Source organism: Misgurnus anguillicaudatus, chromosome 1 (assembly GCF_027580225.2).
Source record: "Misgurnus anguillicaudatus chromosome 1, ASM2758022v2, whole genome shotgun sequence".
Lineage (NCBI taxonomy): Eukaryota > Metazoa > Chordata > Actinopteri > Cypriniformes > Cobitidae > Misgurnus > Misgurnus anguillicaudatus.
The window spans coordinates 27,703,457-27,726,387 of NC_073337.2; the positions used below are offsets into that span (position 1 = coordinate 27,703,457).

General features: G+C 41.3%; 1 protein-coding gene and 2 long non-coding RNA genes across 5 annotated transcripts in view; 2 read left to right on the plus strand and 1 right to left on the minus strand.

Moving 5' to 3' along the window:
• Positions 1-22,931, plus strand: part of LOC141364967 (uncharacterized) — a 224,146-nt gene that overhangs the window by 19,142 nt on the left and 182,073 nt on the right. The window lies entirely within an intron of this gene.
• On the minus strand, positions 2-3,887 carry LOC129415417 (uncharacterized). Of its 2 annotated transcripts, XM_073869121.1 has the most exons (3): positions 416-3,887; positions 217-307; positions 2-120 (listed from the first exon to the last, which is right to left on the minus strand). In XM_073869121.1, exon 1 carries the CDS (start codon positions 3,863-3,865, stop codon positions 941-943), a length of 2,925 nt encoding a protein of 974 aa, XP_073725222.1. In that variant the 5' UTR covers positions 3,866-3,887; the 3' UTR covers positions 2-120; positions 217-307; positions 416-940. The 2 variants fall into 2 exon arrangements, with proteins under 2 accessions (XP_073725222.1, XP_073725221.1); XM_073869120.1 differs by having other exon boundaries at positions 217-3,887.
• On the plus strand, positions 13,488-15,318 carry LOC129443459 (uncharacterized). 2 transcript variants are annotated; one of them, XR_012370151.1, is made up of 4 exons: positions 13,488-13,626; positions 13,702-13,746; positions 13,815-13,903; positions 13,989-15,318. It is a non-coding gene; the product is annotated as an uncharacterized lncRNA (long non-coding RNA). The 2 variants fall into 2 exon arrangements; XR_012370150.1 differs by having other exon boundaries at positions 13,488-13,746.

A 22,931-nucleotide genomic window follows, 5' to 3' on the forward strand; every position in this document is an offset into this window, starting at 1 on the left:
TAATATTATCACTCTCTCCAGGAAATAAACGACACCGTTGTTCTGATTACTGATGGATTTATTGCCTTGTCATCCATTTCTCCGTCATCACATTAACCGGCAATGAAAACCACCGTCAAACTACAGTATGACAATGTAAAAGACAAACACGTTCACATATGCTATAAAACATAAATACAAATACACTTGGCCAATTCAAACGTAATATACACATACCTCGCTGGCTGCACATAACCAAGAGGGAATGAGTTCCCTTGAAATACCCGTTCAAAACACAAAAATGAGACACATCTTCTTTAATCCTTTGCTTAAAACACAAAAGGAAAAAACATCTTTAGTTATTTGCTCAAATACGAGTAAGTCTTATAGTACACGTAACTCTTTTAATACACGAACGGAGAAAATAACTTCTCACCAAAACGTAAACCTTTCCTGTTGCACCTGAAAAAATGTCCGTGTGCAACGCAAACTCGTTAGTTCCTCGTTAACGTCATCACTCATTATTAATGAAAAGACTTAACAAATTAAACAAACATGTTAAATAACAGAAATAATATGTATGACATTTATACTCCCACCAAATGACTATTTTGTCATTTCACCTCACAATTTAAACCCTTTCACACTTTAATTTCAACCATACAGTATTCCCTTAAAACTTACAGTAACATAAAATACTGTATTTATGAAATGGCAACCATAACCTTTACTCTGCTTCAAGCAATACTACTGTCTTTTGTACAGGCCTATCAAGGTAGACTGACTTGGTAATGCGTCTTCCCTGGCTGTCTAAGGTCGAGTCACTGATCAACAATTTCACCTTTCGAACTATTCCATCAGTGCTCGGATACACCTCTGTCACCCTTGCCAATCTCCATTGGTTACGTGGAGAACTGTCCTCCTGCAGGATGACAATGTCATTAACCTTTGTATTTCTTTTTTATTTCTGCCACATTTGCCTTTGCTGAAGATTAAGGAGATATTCCTTCTTCCACCTTGTCCAAAATTCGTTCGCCAAGAACTGCACCTGGCGCCATCTCTTGCGCAAGTATAGATCTGGACTCACAAACTCACCAGGAGGTGGGAATATTATGTTTGACTTCATCATGAGAATGTGATTGGGGGTGAGAGGTTCAAGGCTTGTTGGGTCATTCAAATGCTCGATTGTCAGAGGTCTGCTATTTATAATAGCCATTACTTCATACAGAAAGGTTCTGAGTGAGGCACTGTCGAGTCGTTTAGCAGACTGGTCGAGGATTACGGTCAAGACACTTCTGATCGTCCTTATTTGCCTCTCCCATACGCCTCCCATATGGCTTGCTGAAGGGAAGTTCATTATGAACTCACATCCATATTTCTTTAACTGTTCATGATCCAAATCCTTCATTGCCTTCATGAACTCTCCTCTTGCACCTACGAAGTTAGTGCCTTGATCACATCTCAACTGTCTCACATGGCCGCGTATGGCGATGAATCCACGCAATGCATTGATAAAAGCATCTGTAGTGAGATCATCAAGCATTTCAATATGTATGGCTCTAGAGCACATACAGGTGAAAATAAGACCATACTTCTTCAGTTCTTTCCTTGCTTCCTTCACATAGAACGGTCCAAAGCAGTCTATACCACAATATGTGAAAGGAGGTGTCATTTCCATTCTTTCTTCTGGCAAATCTGCCATTTTTGGATCTTGTGTGCTCCTTCTGTACCTTCTGCATGTTGTGCACTTGTGAATATGTGAGGCAACTGCACTGCTGCATCCTATTACCCATACTCCATTGGATCGCAATTCATTTGCAGTTATTCCTCTTCCTTGATGACGCACCTTTTCATGGTAGTGCTTGATTAGCAACGACGATACATGACTCCTATTTGGCACAATGGCAGGATGCTTGACATGAGGATGAAGAACAGATCTTATCAAACGTCCTCCAACCCTAAGCACATCATGTTCATCTACAAACGGACTCAGTTTGTATAGTTTGTTTACTTTGTCTTTAGGGTTTACTTCCTTGCCTTGCTTTATACTTCTGATTTCACTGCTGAATGCTTCCCTCTGTACCAACTTGATTATAAACAGCTCTGCTTCCTTTCTTTCCTCAATACTTGTAGATACACTTACTTTCTCTTTGATGCCCTTGATCTGCTTAGCATGGCGCTTTAGAAAGGCAATAGCCTTCACAGCTCTTTTCCAGTCAGAGAACTTTGTTAAGCGGTCTAACAATGACCTCTCCTCCTTCAACTTGGTGGTGAGCACCAGGGCCTTTCTAAGTTCAGGATCATCATCATAGACTTCTCCCACCATAACATCTCCTCTGGGTAGATCTCTTTCCCATAAAAAATCTGGGCCAGTGAACCAATTTGAAGCAACAAGCTGATCTGCGGAGAGACCTCTCGACGCGTGATCCGCAGGATTATCTTCAGACCTTACAAAGTGCCATTGTGCAGGATCTGTAGTGGACTTGATTCTTTGGATTCTGTTCGCTACAAACACATGAAACCGTCTGGCATCATTGTTTATGTAGCCGAGGACGACCTTTGAGTCAGTCCAAAAATGTTCTTGAAGACCCTCTATTTCAAGCTCATTTCTGAGCATAACACTCGTTTTTGCTGCTACAACTGCAGCCGTCAACTCAAGCCGTGGCACTGTGGTTACTTTGGTAGGAGCAACCCGTGCTTTTCCCATGACTAGTGTGCAGTGAACATCTCCCTTGACATCGACTGCTCTGAGGTAAGTACATTCCCCATAACCGGTGACACTTGCATCGGAGAAGTGGTGAAGTTCGTACTGCTTGACATCTTTGAAGCTATCTGGGATATAACATCTTTTGATCCTTACATTAGATAAGTTTTGAAGATCTTGTAGCCAGATTTCCCATTGTGCTCTTAGCTCTAGTGGGAGCTCCTCATCCCAAGTTACCTTGTCTCGACAGAGTTGTTGTAGGATCTGCTTTCCACGTAGAATAAAGGGCGCTACGAACCCCAATGGATCGTAGATGGAAGCTACTGTAGAAAGTACTCCTCTTCTGGTATTTGGGTGTTCCTTGATGGTCACTCTGAACTGGAAGTCATCAGAGGACACACACCATTGAACGCCAAGAGCTCTTTCTATGAGTGGCTCTCCCAAAACCATATCCATGTCTTTGACACTTTCAGCACACTCATCCTTCGGTATTGATTTCAATACCTCCTTGCTGTTGGAGACAAATTTGTGTAGTCTTAGCTTGCCTGTGCTGCAAAGGTCTCTTGCTTCCTTAACCAGTTGGATTGCTTCAGCATCAGATGTTGCACACACCAATCCATCGTCAACATAAAAATTCCTTTGGATGAACTTAACAGTGCTTGGGTTAAATTTATCCTGACCTTGAGCGGCTAGATGTTTAAGTCCAAAATTGGCACATCCAGGTGAAGAGGCTGCACCAAATAGGTGGACTTTCATCCGAAAAATTGAGGGTGGAGAGTCTAGATCACCGTTCTCCCACCATAAGAACCTGAGGTAGTCTTGGTGCTCAGGCCTTACATGGAACTGGTGAAACATTTGTTCCACGTCACACATGATGGCAATCGGACCCTTGCGAAACCTACAAAGGACTCCCACCAGTGTGTTTGTAAGCTCTGGACCAGTAAGAAGTTGGTCATTCAGTGACGTTTCTTGGAACCTTGCTGAGCAATCAAAGACCACTCGTATCTTCCCAGGCTTTTGGGGGTGATATACGCCGTGATGGGGAATATACCAGACTGGTTGATTTTGAAGCTCCTTTTCAGGGACCCTTTCTGCATAGCCCCGAGCAATGATGTCTTTCATAAACCCCAAGTAGTCAGTGCAGTATTGCTGGTCTCTCCTAAGTCTTCGTTCCAAGGACATTAGGCGTTGAACAGCACATGATTTATTATTTAGCTTGACCATTTCATTCACTTCAGGCATGACTTGTTTTACGATGATGCGATGACTTACTCCAATTGCATCGCCGTAGTGTTCTCCTGGGTCACCATAACTCACTATACTCCATCCTAAGTCGGTCTTCTGAGCAAATGGCTGGCTTTCCTCCCCACAAACGACTTCTCGTGGCATTAAAGCTTGTGGGCAATTGTACCCAACCAACAGACCAATTTCGCAATCCTTTCGAGGCGCAATGTGGTCAGCAAGATGCTCCAAGTGAGGCCATGCCTTTGCTGTCTCAGGCACTGGGATGTGTGTGCGATTAGCAGGGATGAAGTCACGTGTGTAAACTGTTGGCACTGTTAACTTCTTAGAGGAAAATAAGCCCCTTATTTGTAAGCTGTTAAGTCTTTTACAGTGAATGATTGTCCCTTTTGATGACATCGTAGATAGTTTTAACTTCACTTGTTCAGTGTTTGTATCAAGAACATCTGCCACTTCATCAAGAATGAATGAAGAGTCACTCTGTGAATCTAACAGAGCATAGACGAGAACTTCCTTGTCTGGATCACTTGGCATTGACACGTAGACAGGCACTATTGCTGACGTCTGTGCACTGGTAGTATCTTGTACGACTCTGTTAGAAGTTGTTTCCTTTGTGACATCTTGTGATTGCGTTCTTTCCTTAGATTTTTCTTTCTTTGGTTCTTGGTCCCCTTTTGAACGTTCTTCGTGCAGGCATGTGGGGTGCCTTTTTGAGCATGAATCGCAGACCATCCGGTTACTGCAGCTCTTAGACTGGTGACCAGGGCTCAAACAGCCGAAGCACAGCCTTTCACTTTGCATAAATTTTATGCGGTCAGCAACTGGTTTCTCTCTTAATTTATAGCATTTGTGTAAGCTGTGTCCTGTTTTTTTGCAAAACACACATGTGTCTATTTTCCTCTCAATGGTGTTTGTCGTGAAGATCTTGGCACCTACGGTTTGGTTCTTGGAGGTCATAACGTTCTGGCTCCTGATCTTTGCTTTATCAGATTCACCTTGCCGTAATGCATGAAAAGATGTAATGGGGTTGCACGCGATGCTAGCCTCCATTGAAAGGAATGCCACAAAATAACTGAAGCTTGGGAACCTTCTGTGTTCAAGTTGATATTGTGTGGCCTTTCGGTTCCATCTGGAGCTTAACCAGTCAGGTAACTTAGCAGTAAGTTTTTGATTCTCAACTCCATCATTAAGAATGTGGAGACTGTCATTGTTAGACATAGCACTTTCGCAACTGCGTAAAAGGTCCACAAATTTTCTCAACTCAGCACTCTCTCTTGGAGCTATTTTTGGCCACGTATGTAGTTTGTCTCGAAAAGCCTTGGCAATTACAAAGGGTTGGCCATATCTTTCATTAAGCAGGTCCCATGCTGCACTGTATGAATCTTCTGAACCAGCCAGAAAATGACCTTCTAGGGCTTCTCTAGCAGCTCCTCCCACATATTTTTGAAGAAAGAAGACTTTCTCTGAGGTTGGAATATTCTTTTTCTCTATAAGTGTCTGAAATGATGATTTCCAATGATTAAACTTGAGTGGATCTCCACTAAATATTGAAGGCTCTGGAATGGGTAGCCTGTTTGCTGTCATAGCTTCAGCTAAGGCCTTCACCAGCTCTCGCATGTCATTTTGAAGTTCACTTCTTGGAGTCTCATCTAGGAGCGGTGGTGGATGATGCTGATCAGCAGTACTCGCTTGACAGATTATCTGATCTGTAGGCAGCTCACCTTCAGAGTTTTGTGGTACAAAGTCTTGGGTTGGATAGAACTCATTTGCATCGTACACTTGAAGCTTTGCTTTGGCTGCGTTAAGCTTCTTTAGCTCTTCCAAACGCTCAAGCTCTCTTTTCAAATTTTCAACTGACCTTTTTCTTGCAGCATTTTCTTCATGCTGTCTCTTTAACAGAGCAGCCTCTTGTCTCTCTTTTTCTATTTTGCGCTCAATTTCTTCCTTTTCTCTTTGAAGGCGGCGAGTTGATGCAGCTGCTTCTTGGTCTGCAACTATTAACTTATCCTCAGCTTCAAGTCTCTGTAGTTCTGCTTGGTGGCTTTCTTGCTCACTCATAATCTTCAATACAGCCTGTGTATGTGCATATTCAGCAGCAGCTTCTTGTCTTTTTGATGAGGATACAGCAGAGTGAATGGACTTAGAATTATTGCTCTGAAATGAAACACTGGAGGTTGAAGAAGCAAATACAGATGAAGCATCAGGCCATATAATCTCTTCCTCCTTTCCTTGCATTTGAGATTGTGCATTCTGTATTACAATTCTGGTAATGGATGCACATCTGTCCAACTTGCGCCTCATGTCATGAGATGGGGTGTCAATTTGTCGGTATTCATCATAAACACTGTTCAGCTCTGATTTTTCTCTTTGAATACCTTTAATGTGTTCTTGAAGGATATCACTGGGATCTTGTTTGATTACAGATTTTTTAGCCACCTTTGTCAAAACCTTCCAGCGTTCATAAATACTGTCAAAGCGAAGTATTAATCCTTTCACTTTTTCCTTCTGAAATTCCCTTCCCTTTTCTGTTAATATTCGATCTCTTTCACTTCTACGAGGTTCTGCAGGCTGTACAGCTTGTTGTACAATGGTAGCATTCCCTGACACTTGTTCCCTTTCACTCGTTTGAGACATCTTACATTATCTGGGAATAGCCTGAACACACTTAAAATTAGCTGTGTAGTTAAACTGCCCTTTTTTCTTTTCTTTTTTCTGAACAATCAAATTAAATTATGTCAATTGCTTTTAGTTCAACCCCTCAATTAAGTAAACATTGTAAAGGTTTAGTAATATTGCATAAAAGTAAACATTCTTTGAAAATAATAACTTATAATAATAAATGAACTTCAAAAAAGTGAAAGATGCTGGTTTGCTTAAATGTACCAAAAAAAAAAATATTTTTCCCTTTTAAAGTTATCACTTTCTTTAGACAATATCAATAAATTTCCCTTATACAATTTAAACCACAATTATAATTTAGGTTACACACAGTCCCTTGTGTAGTGTTCAAACTTATTGTCACTTTTCAGAACACAAACTTAAGTGTCTGACTTATGGACGTCTTAATGAAACACTGATGAACTGCAGATCCTTAACGGTAAACGTGGGCTTATCTGTATCTGGGCCGGGCACGAGCAGGTTCGGGAACGTTGACGCAGGCTCGAGTTTGACTATCACTCCCTCCAGGAAATAAACGACACCGTTGTTCTGATTACTGATGGATTTATTGCCTTGTCATCCATTTCTCCGTCATCACATTAACCGGCAATGAAAACCACCGTCAAACTACAGTATGACAATGTAAAAAACAAACACGTTCACATATGCTATAAAACGTAAGTACAAATACACTTGGCCAATTCAAACGTAATATACACATACCTCGCTGGCTGCACATAACCAAGAGGGAATGAGTTCCCTTGAAATACCCGTTCAAAACACAAAAATGAGACACATCTTCCTTAATCCTTTGCTTAAAACACAAAAGGAAAAAACATCTTTAGTTATTTGCTCAAATACGAGTAAGTCTTATAGTACACGTAACTCTTTTAATACACGAACGGAGAAAATAACTTCTCACCAAAACGTAAACCTTTCCTGTTGCACCTGAAAAAATGTCCGTGTGCAACGCAAACTCGTTAGTTCCTCGTTAACGTCATCACTCATTATTAATGAAAAGACTTAACAAATTAAACAAACATGTTAAATAACAGAAATAATATGTATGACATTTATAAATATGTTTAAAAATATACTTTAAATTATCCCCTTTTAATTATGCACATTTTGTCATTAAATCTGTCTATAAACAAAAAGTAGAAAAAAATGGATGAATGTTTTATGAACTTGCATAATAAAACTGACCCGAGTTCACATAACCATAATACTGGTCATTTGTGGTCAACTCGGCCTAGTGGTCAACCATCGGATTTTCGAAACGTTTCAAAACAGTTATGACGTAATGAAAGCTTGCTAAATTCACGTGACTTGGCCAGTTTGAAACACGCTCCGAACCAATGATTCGAAACAAAAGATTTGTAAAAGTTTCGAAGATGCAATGCGACCATCACTACACACACCGCGCAATGTGTGTTTAAATGTAAATGTTTATTTCAGGGCAAGAACAGAGTTACATATATGTGGATATAAGCAAAGTATGTGGCTGCTAATTTATTTTAAGTAATTAAAACGGTGTTCAGTTTCGATTATTCGTACGTCGTCATTGTGTGTCTAATCAGCTCAGATGTTGTTCTTTTGAGAGCAAAATTTAGGTAATTGCATAACTATGGATATGAATATGCAAATTAGTCCCCGCCTCCATTCGTTCGTACGCACAAATATGCTTATTTGGTAGTTTTAGACACATAAATGTAAACTGTGTTTGCAGCACTAACAGTTTCTAGCCTTCATCTCTGTTTTTTAAACAAATGCACTCCTTATTGTCTGTTGCAAATGTTTTGTGTGTGTGTAGTTTCCCAATCCCTAACATATCTCCTATTTATAGTGTCAATAAGGAAGACCCATTATGTCAAGCATCATCACCCTTTATAATCTTTGGCAAAAACTGATGTTTAAATTATAAAGTTGTTGTTTTTTGCCTGATTTTTTGCTAAACAAAGCTCAGAGGTGCTGAAATGAAAATGGCCACATATCAGTATTTGAAAAAACATCAAGAAGGTTCAACCCAACCTCAACCTGCAGATGGAGCTGTTGCTGCAGAAGATTCAAACTCAGCACAAATAATAATAAAAAGCAACAAAGTGAGACTCATAGTTGTTTAAAAAATGTTGCATGAATCATTTCTAATGCATTAAAATTAAGCTTAAAAATACACCATCATATAAAACATGTGCCATTTGGATAACTGTGTACATGCTTTGCAGACCAATTTGTTTATACAACTAAGAATGCAATAAGTGATCTTTGGTTTGTTGATTAAATCATAGAGCACTGGGGTTTATTCCAGAAAGCAGGGTTAACTAACCATCAGATTAACCTTGAACTCTGGGTTGATTAACCCAAAACTTGGTTACTCGGGGTATGTCAGTTCCAAAACACAGTTTAAAAGTTAGTTCAGTCAACCCGCTGAAAGTAACTAAGAGTTAACACACGCTCAGGGTAACAACATAAATACATTGTCAATGGATCACCATAGAAACGCAGAAACTTAAACGTTTTTAAATGAGAAAGAACATTATAAACCCACATGATTTCTGGCCAAATGGTCATTGTAGGATCGGCTTAAAAGTGTGTGATTACAAAACAGATAAAATTAATTAATTAATACATTTAGAAATCCCATTTTACCCCATTTAATCAAGTCCAATATTTATATTACATATTTCAAATGTTTTGTCTGCACTACACTCATTATGAATATCTTTTGTGGCATATAAATTATAGATTTGTCATGAGGCTTATTTACATCTTTTAAAGTGTGATTGTACGATTGTGTACAACAAAAGGTGATTTAAAAAAAGACCAACTACAGATCAAAAGTATGAGGCTAAGGATCAAAAGTGCATGTAGATTAAGAAATAAAAATGATACTATATATTTTATTTCATTACCTGATTCAAACTGATCATAGGAAATCTCTGACCACTTTGCCATGTCTGAGTGGGTGTCACCTAATAAATTCTGTGCTTCACATGTGTCATTCTGTGGGTCAGGTTAAATGGACATGACTATTAGAGACTGCAGGCAGTGGTAATGTCTGTCCCTCAGTAAATAATCAATTATTATTTAGCACAGGACTGGCATCATGTGTTTCTGTCTGTTTTGTCCCATTTTACCTCATTATCACTTAAAGGGGTCGTAGTGGGAAAATCAGACTTTTTCCATGTTTAAGTGTTTTAATTGGGTCCCCTAGTGCTTCTATCAACTAGAAAATGTGAAAGAACAACCAAGCAACTGTTTTGGTAAGATATTCACGTAACCCCATAGATTAGCCTGGACGATGGTGCGTGGCCCAGCCTGAACATGTGTCGCCCCGCCCCATGATCCAGACTGCACTCTGGGGTACTTGAGCCATTCTGTGCAAGCATGTGAAAAATTAGGTCATTCAGAATTTGCCTGTTTTGTGATGTAGATAGCAAGGCCATTTACAATAACACCGCCCCTTAATCTGCACTATCCAACCACAGCACTGCCATTTACTGCAGAGAGAGAGAAAATAATTGACAGTACAATTGAGTTTCAATTTCAACAAACCACCATCATTTCGATCAGTGTTTGCATTTCATCCGCTCATTTGCATTTTAAAGGACACCCCAAAACGGCACATTTTTGCGCAGGCAATTTTAACATGCTTTAATAAATTATCTGTGGGGCATTTTGAGATAAAACTTCACATATGCACTCTTGGGACATCAAAGACTTATTTTACATTTTAAAAAAATCTCATAATACGATTCCTTTAAGATATCTGGCTTAATAATGTCAATGTATTTGCACATTTATTAAAAAACTTGAGATTCATCTTATCTAGTAAGAGAGTGGTGAATTTATTTATGAATTGAAAGAATTAATATGGAAATTAACTTTATTGTTAACATTAACTGATTGAGTTGTGGTTCATAATTTCAATGATATATAAATATATTAATAATGGACATCATTAAATGTATAGTATTTATAGTCCAATCACAAATATCAATCCATTTAATTAAAAAAGTATTTTATTTTTAAAAAGAAAACATACATTTTCTAAGACAGAAATAGACAGCAATTAATACTCATGACTGTAAATGTAATAAAATAAATGCTTTAACATTATAATATTATGCAAAATATATGCGTACATACTTACATAACCCGAAAGTTACCTCCATTTTTGGAACCGAAAAGAGAGGTTATCTGCTTACTTACTCCTAAACTTACCCGGGTAGATCATATAACCTGCTTCCTGAAATACCCCACTGAAGTAATTAATAAATGATAAGCTAATATAGTAAGGATTAAAATATATTATAATTTTCTTTGCATATAATTCTGGTAATAGATCATCTGATGTCAATAGCAATAATAAAGGGCCCATAAGCTGCTAATAACTTCAGACACTTATGATTTTATATGCAGTGGGGCTGTTAGATCAATTTGACTCCTCCTCCACATCCTCATAGTCTGTTAAAAACAAACACAAATTTATAATCATTATTGTTGTAATTGCATCAAGATTAAAAATTAAGGCAATTATCTAAAATCACACAGTACATTCACCATTTTATCATTTAATAGCATAAATATAGAAACATAAACTAAATAACATCTTTATTCACTGGCATTCTTATATCATCATATTCCTCCTGAAGTCTCATACTAAATAAACATGAGGAGTCTTTTGGTTAACTGCTGTTCAATAGCAATAGAAACATAACTGCAGTGATTAAAGTTCAACTCACCATTTATACCTTGAATGTTCTGTCTGATAATGATGACATCATCATAATCTTCTGGGACGTCTGCTACAAGCATAAACCATAAACATAACAAATAGTAAACTTTATCTTCTAAGCATAAATGTAAACAAAAACAAAGAAAATTGTTAAACATAACACCTTTTTCTGATATGATAGTGTTTGGAGAAAAAAACACAGCTATTTTTTTAATTAAATGATTTCCATTAACAAAATGCAGTAAATGTGCAACACATAAATGCGTTCATTACAAAAAACATTTTGTACTTTAAACCGGTCTCAGTGTCACTCAATTGAGAAGGCTGTCAGTCACCATCCACAGCAAATGATTTCGCGCGTCTCGCCACAAGATGGCGCCAGCAGCAATATCAGCGGACTCCGTTTTTGCTCACTTGTTTTAGTCGTTTAAGTGGATTACCAGTACTTTAATAAGGTATGGCGTGGTAAATGAGTTTATGGGGTTCGTTTTTGAGACAGCGTAGATGTGCAACAGAAACATAACTGCTGTGATTACACTTCAACTCACCATTTATACCTTGAATGTTCTGTCTGACAATGATGACATCATCATAATTCCCTGGTACGTCTGCTACACACATAAAATATAAGACCATAAACATAAAAAAGATTAAAAAAAAGATCAGTAAACACACATTTTATTAAAAAAAAGTCATTTTAAAAATTAAAGGCTATAAAATCCCCGCCATGAACATTATTAAGTACACTCATTAATGAATTACACATCCAATATAAGACTTACAGTTTTTTCACTCCTTCAGTTTTAATTATTTTATAAAGTTTTACATACTCATTCAAGTGGACTATATTAGTAAAGCATAATGAATGAAGGGTATGGGGCAATTTTGCACACAGCCCACCACGTGTGTCATCTATAAATGTAACTTCAAACACGGCATCACACTAAAAAACTATAAACCATACTATTTTAACTTAACATATGCTTAAATACAGTATTTCACTAAATATTATTTATTACATCATATTTTATCATATATTACTAAAAACCTATACCTGTCTGATGATCTGCCGACAGTCCAACAGTGATGACATCATTATAGTATCCTGGTGTGATTTTCTGTTCTGCTGCACAATGTAGGGCAAAAACAGAGGTCCAATGAAATCAATAAAAACAATGAAATTATATGATTGGTTCACAAGGTTACTGACTTTTTATGCCACTGTCAGTGGGGACATAATTATCATATTCAGTTATGTATTCTATTGGGAAAAAATAAAAGGACTGTGATACTTTAAGAGAACTGTGGTGTAAATTGCAGTATTTCTGAGAATCCTGACATTTCACTTAACAGCTGAATTTGTATATTTATTAATGAATTGTGTAAATTAAATGGCTTCAGTTCTTCAGAAGATTCGATCAGTGGATACATATACTTGTCCTTACATTAACCCATTACAGAATTAAAATGGGGAAACATACAATGCATATTTGCTAAATGAACTGTATGAACCCCTTTTCTGTTACTCAAATAACCACCAACACACACAACCTGTATAGACAGGAAGAAACAAACACACATGCACATAAAAGTACATGCATATGACCCCCCCCCCAACACGCACACATATACACTGATGTACATACGCACACGCATGCACACATAACTGTAAAGATGCACCTGCAGCTCTGTGGAGGAATTGTGTAGTTTGAAGCCGGAGGTTTAACAGAACTAATAATAGACGAACATCAACTGTCTGATAGACTCAAATATACAGTTTGCTCCTGTTTCCTTTTTCTGTTTTACTGATGTCTAAAACCTTTAACAAGATGACAATGATGTGTGTGTGTTCATGTCTCTCCATTCCTCAACTAGCATATGAATTTCTGAACAGTTATTATCTTACATACTTAAATAACATTACGAATGAAGACTCACCTCTCCGAGTGAAGTGTTTGTGTGTGTTTGTGTGTCTGTGATCAATCTCTTCATAAACTGCTTCAGTCTGAGTCCTGTGTCTCCTCTTAGAGAGAGCTGTAAGTTCACAACAGATGACTGATGATACACTGAATAATAAATAGGGCCCTGTTTAAGAGTGTCACTTTGCTACACGATACATCACAAGTGTGATTATTGGCAAGGGTTAGTATATTTGTAATTCTGTGTGTAGCAGAGTAAGGAAGGTTATCTGCTCATTAGGTCACGTGATGTGTGAATCATTATATAAAGGCATGTATTTGGTTACCTGGCTATGCGTCATCCTTGTCACCGCCCTCTTGTGGGACCTCATTCATGTTTTCTCCAGGTATGTGCGTTAGCAGCGTGTAACCTTTCGGCAAACTTTGTGCGTTTGTTTACGTTACTTTGTTTAACACTACAGGATAATTTGACTACTGTTGTTGGCGTGGGCTGTCTGCTATCCCAGGTATGTGCGCTTTATTTGTTGGACTATGGGAACTGGTGTATTGAAACTTACATGCTGCACCATTTCAGCGTGTTTTGGCGTCCGGTTTGTGAACAGTGAACAACGTTCATTCTAGCGAAGACGCTTTCGTTTAGTGAGTTACGACCGCTAATCTTTGGTACGTATTTTTTTGTTTTTATTTTGCGCTGGTTTGTCAATTTCTAACCTTTTAAAATAATAATATCCTGTTATATGCTCGGCAGGTTGATCTGGTCTTCCGACCACTTTCTGGGGAATGAGAGGGTTATTTTCGAGGGTTTGACTGCGCTGCTGTTTTGCCTTTGAAACTGTATGGGTCACTTTTGAATCCGATTTTAGGCAACGGGCTTCACTCGGTATGCCGGTAATTGTGTCAGCGACTTTGTGTTTATTCACATGAACTTCTTGTGTCCATGGTTCACTGATAAGTCGCTTAGTTAATGTGGGTTTAGTGTTTTACTACATTTAGTTGTTTTTTTTTTTTGTATAATTGAGATTTTTTTTTTTTGAATTATTTTGCTTGTTTTCTTATTTTGTATGTGGTTTAATACCACTCTTTCTTTCTTGGTCCTGTTTGGGAGTCTGCTGTGTATTAGTCTGGGCCTGCCTAACTATTATAGTCTGATGTTACGGCCCAGTTTTCCTGTAAACCTTTAATGTCTGCCTGTGCATCAGTCTGGGCCTAACTATTATAATCTGATGTTATTGCCCAGTTTTCATGTAAACCTTCAACGCCTGCTGGTGTATCCGTCTGGGCCTAACTATTATAAATTGAGGTTATTGCCCAGTTTCCTTGTAAATCTCTAATGCCTGCATGTGTATTAGTCTGGGCTTAACTATTATAAGTTGAGGTTATTGCCCAGTTTTCCTGTAAATCTCTAATGCCTGCATATGTATTAGTCTGGGCCTAACTATTATAAGTTGAGGTTATTGCCCAGTCTTCCTGTAAATCTCTAAGGCCTGCACGTGTATCAGAGCTGGCTTGATGATTTGTAAGTACTACTTACTATAGGTGAGTTTACTGTCAGTTTGTGCCATCAAGTCCGCTGGTGGCGTTTGACTCACAGCATATGTAAAGGTACTGCCTCTTTGGAACGTGGGCTATTTAATTTTCTTTTTCATTTGTGTCAGTGTTTAGTAGTTTTCGTTGTTTTTGTTTTGTGATTTATATTTAATATTGGTTTATGTTGTGTAACTAATTGTGGGTTTGTTTTCTTTGTCTTTTGGTTTGTAGATTTGTTTTGTTTTTGACAATTGTGTGGGGTGGGTCATTCTTTTGGATGGGAGGAGATAATTTTGTATTTTTCTTTTTGAGTGACTTTTACACTGTGTGCTGTGCTGACCTTATACCGTTCACACGTGTGCCGTGTGTGTGCGTGGTGTTGGGGTGAATATTCTGTGTGTAACCGGGGTTGTTATCTCCTTTTGCTTGAGTTGAGACCCAGCAAATGTTAAGTGTTTTGTATGTGTTGTGCTGATTTTATAAGTGACTGAAGACCAATATTTGATACTTCTTTTTAGCTAATACAAAATAAAGGTGTATATTTTTCATTATTCTCGTGCCCTTGTCTCTTGCTCACTCTTAAGGTAACGAACCTGTGTCCTTTTTGGACTGTTCCCCCGGTATATTTGGGGGTGGCGTAGTCGAAAGCTGTGCCCTTTTTGGGCCTTGTTGGTATTTCATAATCTTCCAATAGAGAAATTATATTTCAACCTGACCGCTCTGCTACATTTTGGCGTAGTCGGCAGGGTACCTGTGCTGAGCAGAGACAGGGGTATTAGAATATTTTTTTTTGTATTCTGTGGTGTTTGTGTGTGTTTGTTCGTGTGTCGTGTTTGTGTTTTTTTTTCTAAGAGGCAAAACAGCAGCGTTTGTCATTTCGTGTTCCATTGGTTCATCTTCTCCAGAGTGCTTCTCTCTACTAGTGGTGAGTAGTTGTGTTTTTTTTCTCGATATGGAGGAAGAATTGTCAGAGTTGCGAGAATTAGTGGCCCAGTTGAAGGCTGATAATGAGAAACTACGTCAGGAACGCGCCCTTGTATTGCCCAGTTCTCAGGTATTGTCTCCCAGCATCGCTGGGACATCTACTGCTACTGCTACACCTCCAACCCAGGGTACCGGTGCCACTCTGCCTGAAAGGCTGGTTTTTGTACCGCGGGATAGGAAATGTCCAAGGTTTAATGGTAAGACTGGCATCGGTATTGAAGAGTGGGTTGAAGAGGTACAAGCATGTATGCAGCTTCGTCACCTTTCTACCATCGATCAATCATTGTTTTTATTTGACCACTTAGAGGGGGAGGCACGGGAGGAGATTCGTTACCGCTCCGATGTCGAAAGGGGTGATCCAGCTAAAATTATCTCTGCATTGCGTGATTTATATGGTTGCTCTCAGTCATATGTATCCTTACAAGAGGCTTTCTTTTCTAGAAAGCAGCAGGAAGGGGAGACCCTTTTGGAGTTCTCCCTTGCCCTGATGTATCTCTTGGAGCGTGTTAAACAACAGTCACCATATCCGATGTTAAATTCTGAGATCGTTTTGCGTGATCAATTTGTCGAGCATGTTGCAGATAGCTCTTTGCGTCGGGAACTTAAACAGTTAGTACGACGTCATCCTACTTTTCAGTTGTTGGAGGTCCGTAAGGAAGCGATTAGGTGGGAACAGGAGGGACTGCCGGGGGGCGCACGTGGTCGTAGCCAGTCTGTTCCTTTAACTCCGGTAATTCAGTATGGGGTTCAAGGTGGGGCCGTACCAGATAATGGGGGTCCATTGCAGAAATCTGAATTGAGTGAGTTGAGGGAAATGTTTCAAGCACAGCAGGTGCAACTGAACCAGCTTACTCAAAGTCTTTCTTTGTTACGGGGTCCTGTTGCTTATCAGTCCCCACGTTCACATAGTCCAGTACCGCGCTCGCATAGTCCCTCACCGCACTCACGTGGTCGTTCGTCGTATTTGAGTAACCCCTCTCGTGGTGGTTCCGTTATATGCAGACGATGTCAACAACCTGGCCATTTTGCCAGGGAGTGCGACGGGGAACGCGTTCCCCCTCGTACTCAAACCTCTTTGCTTACGCACCCTTCTGTGGCGGGAGGTAGACAGCCTGGTGTTCAACAGCAGTCGGAAAACTAATTCCCACCGTGTTGCAGAGTCACAGCTCGGTTGGGAAGGATATTGGCTCTAGTGTTTTTCAGAGTTCTAGTTCCGTGTCCCGGTTAATGTCGTCATGTCCACATTTGGATGTCCTTATTGGTGGAGTAGAGATACCCTGCTTGATTGACACTGGTTCAATGGTGTCTACGATTCGGGAGAGCTGTTTTGTTCGCCATTTTGGGTTAGGGGGTCAGGATCGTTTGCGGTCATGTCAATGGCTGCAGCTTAAAGCCGCTAATGGGTTGGACATCCCTTACCTTGGATACATAGAGTTAGATGTGGAGCTCTGTGGCAGGTTGGTACCAAATTGTGGGGTGCTGATTGTCAAAGATCCTCCTGGTGGCCTGTGTTCTCAGGTGCCAGGTGTCCTGGGTATGAATGTTCTCAGTCGGTGCTACCAGGAGTTCTTTGGACAGCATGGCCCCTCTTTCTTTAAGTTGCCTTCTATAGCACAGGCGCCTAGCTGTGTAATTCAAGCCTTTCAGCATTGCCACTCTGTGAGTACTCAGTCTCGTTTCAATCGTCTGGGTTTTGCTCGGGTCAGGGGGCGGCAAGTGTGGCACATTCCAGGTGGTACATTACGGTTTGTGACAGCAACTTGCGCAGAGCAGTTTTCATGTGATCCAGTTCTTTTTGAGCCCTCTGAGTCTGGCCTACCTGCTGGACTGTTAGTTTCACCTTCATTGGTGCAGGTAAGTCGAGGAACAGTTTTTGTTCCTGTGGTAAATGTGGGTACTACTGATGTTTTGTTGCATCCTAGGACGCCTTTGGGAACTCTAACAGGGGTGCTCGTTGTTAGCTTGCCAGCTGGAGTTAGTGAGGTTAGTCCTGTGGTCGCCACCGTTAGTTCTCAGGAAGTGTCTGGCACAGAAGAACAGATTAGTTCCATTGATTTGTCAGGGTTGTCATTAGAAGATCAAGATCAGGCTAGGGCTTTACTACGGAGGTATCAGTCGGTCTTCTCAGCTCATGAGGGAGATTTGGGGTGTACGAACCTTTTGTCACATGACATCCCTTTGTTGGATGACATCCCAGTTCGGCAGCGCTATCGCCGTATACCCCCTTCTGAGTACGAAGTAGTTAAAGCTCATATTAATACCTTGTTAGAGGCTCAAGTTATAAGAGAGAGTTGCAGCCCGTATGCGTCCCCGATAGTTTTGGTGAAAAAGAAGGACGGTAGTCTACGCATGTGCGTGGACTACCGTCAATTGAATTCCAAGACTAGGAAAGATGCATTCCCTCTGCCTCGAATCGAGGAGTCTTTGGATGCGCTCACTGGGGCCCGCTGGTTTTCCACTATGGATCTAGCCAGCGGGTACAATCAGGTTCCTGTCAGTGAAGCAGATAAACCAAAGACTGCCTTTTGTACACCGTTTGGCCTTTTTGAATGGAACCGTATGCCCTTTGGGCTTTGCAATGCCCCTGGGACATTCCAGCGTTTAATGCAGCGGTTGTTCGGTGACCAACAGTGCCAGTCACTATTGTTGTACCTTGATGACATTGTCATTTTTTCCTCTTCCGTAACACAGCATTTGCAGCGTTTAGAAGTGGTTCTGAGCAGGTTGAAGCGTGAGGGTCTTAAGGCCAAGTTGGAGAAGTGCTCCTTTTTCCAGTCTGAGGTAGCATATCTGGGGCATGTAATATCAGCTGAGGGCGTCGCGACTGATGCACGGAAGATAGAGGCAGTGGCACAGTGGCCCCGACCTACTAGCGTTACGGAGCTGCGCTCCTTCCTGGGCTTCGCTAGTTATTATCGCCGGTTTGTGGAGGGGTTTGCTAAGTTGGCGGCCCCTCTGCACAAACTGGTTGCAGAATGTGGACATGTGAAGCCCAAGGTACGAGCGGAGCAGAGTTTTGCCAGTGCTTGGTCGGATCAGTGCCAGAAGGGCTTTGAAGACCTGAAGGAGCGTCTTACTACGGCACCGGTTCTTGCATACGCGGATTTCTCCCTCCCTTTCATCCTGGAGGTGGACGCTAGCCTGAGTGGGCTAGGCGCTGTTCTCTCCCAGGAACAAGGCGGAAAGGTGAGACCTATAGCCTTTGCAAGTCGTGGTCTTAGACCCCCAGAGCGGAATATGTTAAACTATAGCTCCATGAAGTTAGAGTTTTTGGCCCTCAAGTGGGCAATGTCAGAGAAGTTCAGGGAGTATTTGTTGGGTAATAAATGTGTTGTCTTTACTGACAATAACCCGCTCAGCCATCTAAATTCGGCCAAGCTTGGGGCTACAGAGCAACGGTGGGCGGCACAGCTTGCTTGTTTTGACTTTGACATTAAGTACCGCTCTGGGCGCAGCAATAAAAATGCTGATGCCTTGTCTAGGCAAAATCCATCTGCCTCAGGGGTGGCACATGGCTGGCCTCCAGGTACAGTAGTTCCAGCTTCTGTGCAGCAAGCAGTAGGACTAACATCTGTCCCATTGGTAACTCAGGCTGTTGTGTCTGCCTTGCCTAGCCATTCTGCTATAGACCTGAGCATTTTGCAGGAGGCAGATCCAGTAATCAAAGAGGTTTTGTGTTTCTGGAGAAAAGGGAAACGCCCAGTGCCCGCTGAACGTCAGTCACTTTCGAAGGCCGCATTGATTTTACTACGGCAATGGGATCGCTTTGTGGAAAGGCAGGGGTTGCTTTATCGCCGGGTACTCCGTTCAGATGGGGGGGAAGAAATTCTCCAATTGGTTTTGCCATCAGTGTTACGAAGTGAGGTGTTGACTGGGTTACATCAAGATCACGGGCACCAGGGCGTTGAACGCACTACCGAACTAGTACGTCAACGTTGCTATTGGCCTGGCATGTCAGCTGAGGTGGCACAGTGGTGTCAGGAGTGTGACAGATGTCAGTCTGCCAAAGATATGCAGCCGGTGGCCCGTAGTTTTATGGGTCATTTATTGGCTTCTAGGCCAAATGAGATACTGGCCATTGATTTCACCCTGTTGGAGCCATCCCGTTCAGGGGTGGAAAACGTTCTTGTGATGACTGATGTCTTTACAAAGTACACTCTGGCCATTCCTACTCGAGACCAACGGGCAGAGACCGTCGCTCAAGTGTTGGTGATGGAATGGTTTTATAAGTTCGGGGTTCCTGGTCGAGTTCATTCCGACCAGGGCCGGAACTTTGAGTCGCGGTTGATTCAACAACTCTGCATGTTATATGGGATTGAGAAATCCCGGACCACACCTTATCACCCAGCAGGCAATGGGCAGTGTGAGCGTTTTAACAGGACGCTCCACAATTTGTTACGCACACTGCCAGTCTCAAGGAAGCGGGACTGGGTGGCCTGTCTCCCACAATTGCTCTTCTCTTACAACACCACTCCACATCAGGCGACAGGGGAGACCCCATATTTTCTAATGTTTGGCCAGGAGCCTAGGCTCCCTGTCGACTTTTTGCTTGGAAGATTTTGTGAGCCTGCAGAGGGTAATGTGCATGAGTGGATCAGAGAGCATCAGGCTAGGTTGCAAGTAGCTTTCGAGGGAGCTTGTGATCGTTTAAGAGCAGCAGCTGATCGTCGTAAGTTTTATTTCGATCAGCGAGTGCGAGACAACCCCCTTGAGGTTGGTCATCTTGTCTACTTGCGAAATTGTGATGTGAGGGGTCGTCACAAAATCCAGGATCTGTGGAGTTCAGTGCAGTATAGGGTGATGGAAGTGCCCAGAGTGGGTGGCGCTGTGTACACTATCGCACCAGTTGATGATGTCAATAAGGTAAAGCGGGTCCACCGGTCGCTGCTAAAGCCCAGAATTCAGACAAACCTCACTTTGGATCCTGTGGATAGTCCAGGGGTAGATCGGGAGCGATGCCAGGAGGATAGTCTGGATGAGGGGGATTTATGGGCAGTAAGGTCTGAAACCCTTTTAACGGCTCCTAGCCCCGTTCAGCCGGGAGGTCCGAACCCACTTGAACCCATGCCTGAGTCGTTAGGTGGGCAAGGTCAACCCAGTGAGGTAGGGGAACCCATGCTTGACTTGTCAGGCAGGCGAGGACAATCAAATGTTGATGTTGGCTTGTCTTCATCAGGGGATGTCCCGTCAATGGAGGAGGCTCAGGCCCCCTTAGAGGTATCTGGACCTCCAGTTGTACTGCAAAGGCCAAGGCGGGCCACTGCTGGCCAGCACTCTAATCTTTACCACCTACCAAGGTCTGTAAGTGGCCCTGTAGGGGGAGAAGCTGCACCGGTTGAGTTAGTGTCTAATGCTGTTTTGGCTTATTTTCGGCCTTGGAGTTAACTTTTGGGTGTTTGGGTCCATCGTCGGGGCGCCGATGTGTGATGTGGGGGTGGATTGTAGCAGAGTAAGGAAGGTTATCTGCTCATTAGGTCACGTGATGTGTGAATCATTATATAAAGGCATGTATTTGGTTACCTGGCTATGCGTCATCCTTGTCACCGCCCTCTTGTGGGACCTCATTCATGTTTTCTCCAGGTATGTGCGTTAGCAGCGTGTAACCTTTCGGCAAACTTTGTGCGTTTGTTTACGTTACTTTGTTTAACACTACAGGATAATTTGACTACTGTTGTTGGCGTGGGCTGTCTGCTATCCCAGGTATGTGCGCTTTATTTGTTGGACTATGGGAACTGGTGTATTGAATCTTACATGCTGCACCATTTCAGCGTGTTTTGGCGTCCGGTTTGTGAACAGTGAACAACGTTCATTCTAGCGAAGACGCTTTCGTTTAGTGAGTTACGACCGCTAATCTTTGGTACGTATTTTTTTGTTTTTATTTTGCGCTGGTTTGTCAATTTCTAACCTTTTAAAATAATAATATCCTGTTATATGCTCGGCAGGTTGATCTGGTCTGCCGACCACTGTCTGGGGAACGAGAGGGTTATTTTCGAGGGTTTGACTGCGCTGCTGTTTTGCCTTTGAAACTGTATGGGTCACCTTTGAATCCGATTTTAGGCAACGGGCTTCACTCGGTATGCCGGTAATTGTGTCAGCGACTTTGTGTTTATTCACATGAACTTCTTGTGTCCATGGTTCACTGATAAGTCGCTTAGTTAATGTGGGTTTAGTGTTTTACTACATTTAGTTGTTTTTTTTTTGTGTAATTGAGATTTTTTTTTTTTTGAATTATTTTGCTTGTTTTCTTATTTTGTATGTGGTTTAATACCACTCTTTCTTTCTTGGTCCTGTTTGGGAGTCTGCTGTGTATTAGTCTGGGCCTGCCTAACTATTATAGTCTGATGTTACGGCCCAGTTTTCCTGTAAACCTTTAATGTCTGCCTGTGCATCAGTCTGGGCCTAACTATTATAATCTGATGTTATGGCCCAGTTTTCATGTAAACCTTCAACGCCTGCTGGTGTATCCGTCTGGGCCTAACTATTATAAATTGAGGTTATTGCCCAGTTTCCTTGTAAATCTCTAATGCCTGCATGTGTATTAGTCTGGGCTTAACTATTATAAGTTGAGGTTATTGCCCAGTTTCCCTGTAAATCTCTAATGCCTGCATGTGTATTAGTCTGGGCTTAACTATTATAAGTTGAGGTTATTGCCCAGTTTTCCTGTAAATCTCTAATGCCTGCATGTGTATCAGTCTGGGTCTAACTATTATAAGTTGAGGTTATTGCCCAGTCTTCCTGTAAATCTCTAAGGCCTGCACGTGTATCAGAGCTGGCTTGATGATTTGTAAGTACTACTTACTATAGGTGAGTTTACTGTCAGTTTGTGCCATCAAGTCCGCTGGTGGCGTTTGACTCACAGCATATGTAAAGGTACTGCCTCTTTTGAACGTGGGCTATTTAATTTTCTTTTTCATTTGTGTCAGTGTTTAGTAGTTTTCGTTGTTTTTGTTTTGTGATTTATATTTAATATTGGTTTATGTTGTGTAACTAATTGTGGGTTTGTTTTCTTTGTCTTTTGGTTTGTAGATTTGTTTTGTTTTTGACAATTGTGTGGGGTGGGTCATTCTTTTGGATGGGAGGAGATAATTTTGTATTTTTCTTTTTGAGTGACTTTTACACTGTGTGCTGTGCTGACCTTATACCGTTCACACGTGTGCCGTGTGTGTGCGTGGTGTTGGGG

Coding starts and splice junctions, on each gene's coding strand:
- LOC129415417 (XM_073869121.1), bottom strand. CDS start 3,865: ATGTCCTTGGAACGAAGACTTAGGAGAGACCAGCAATACTGCACTGAC.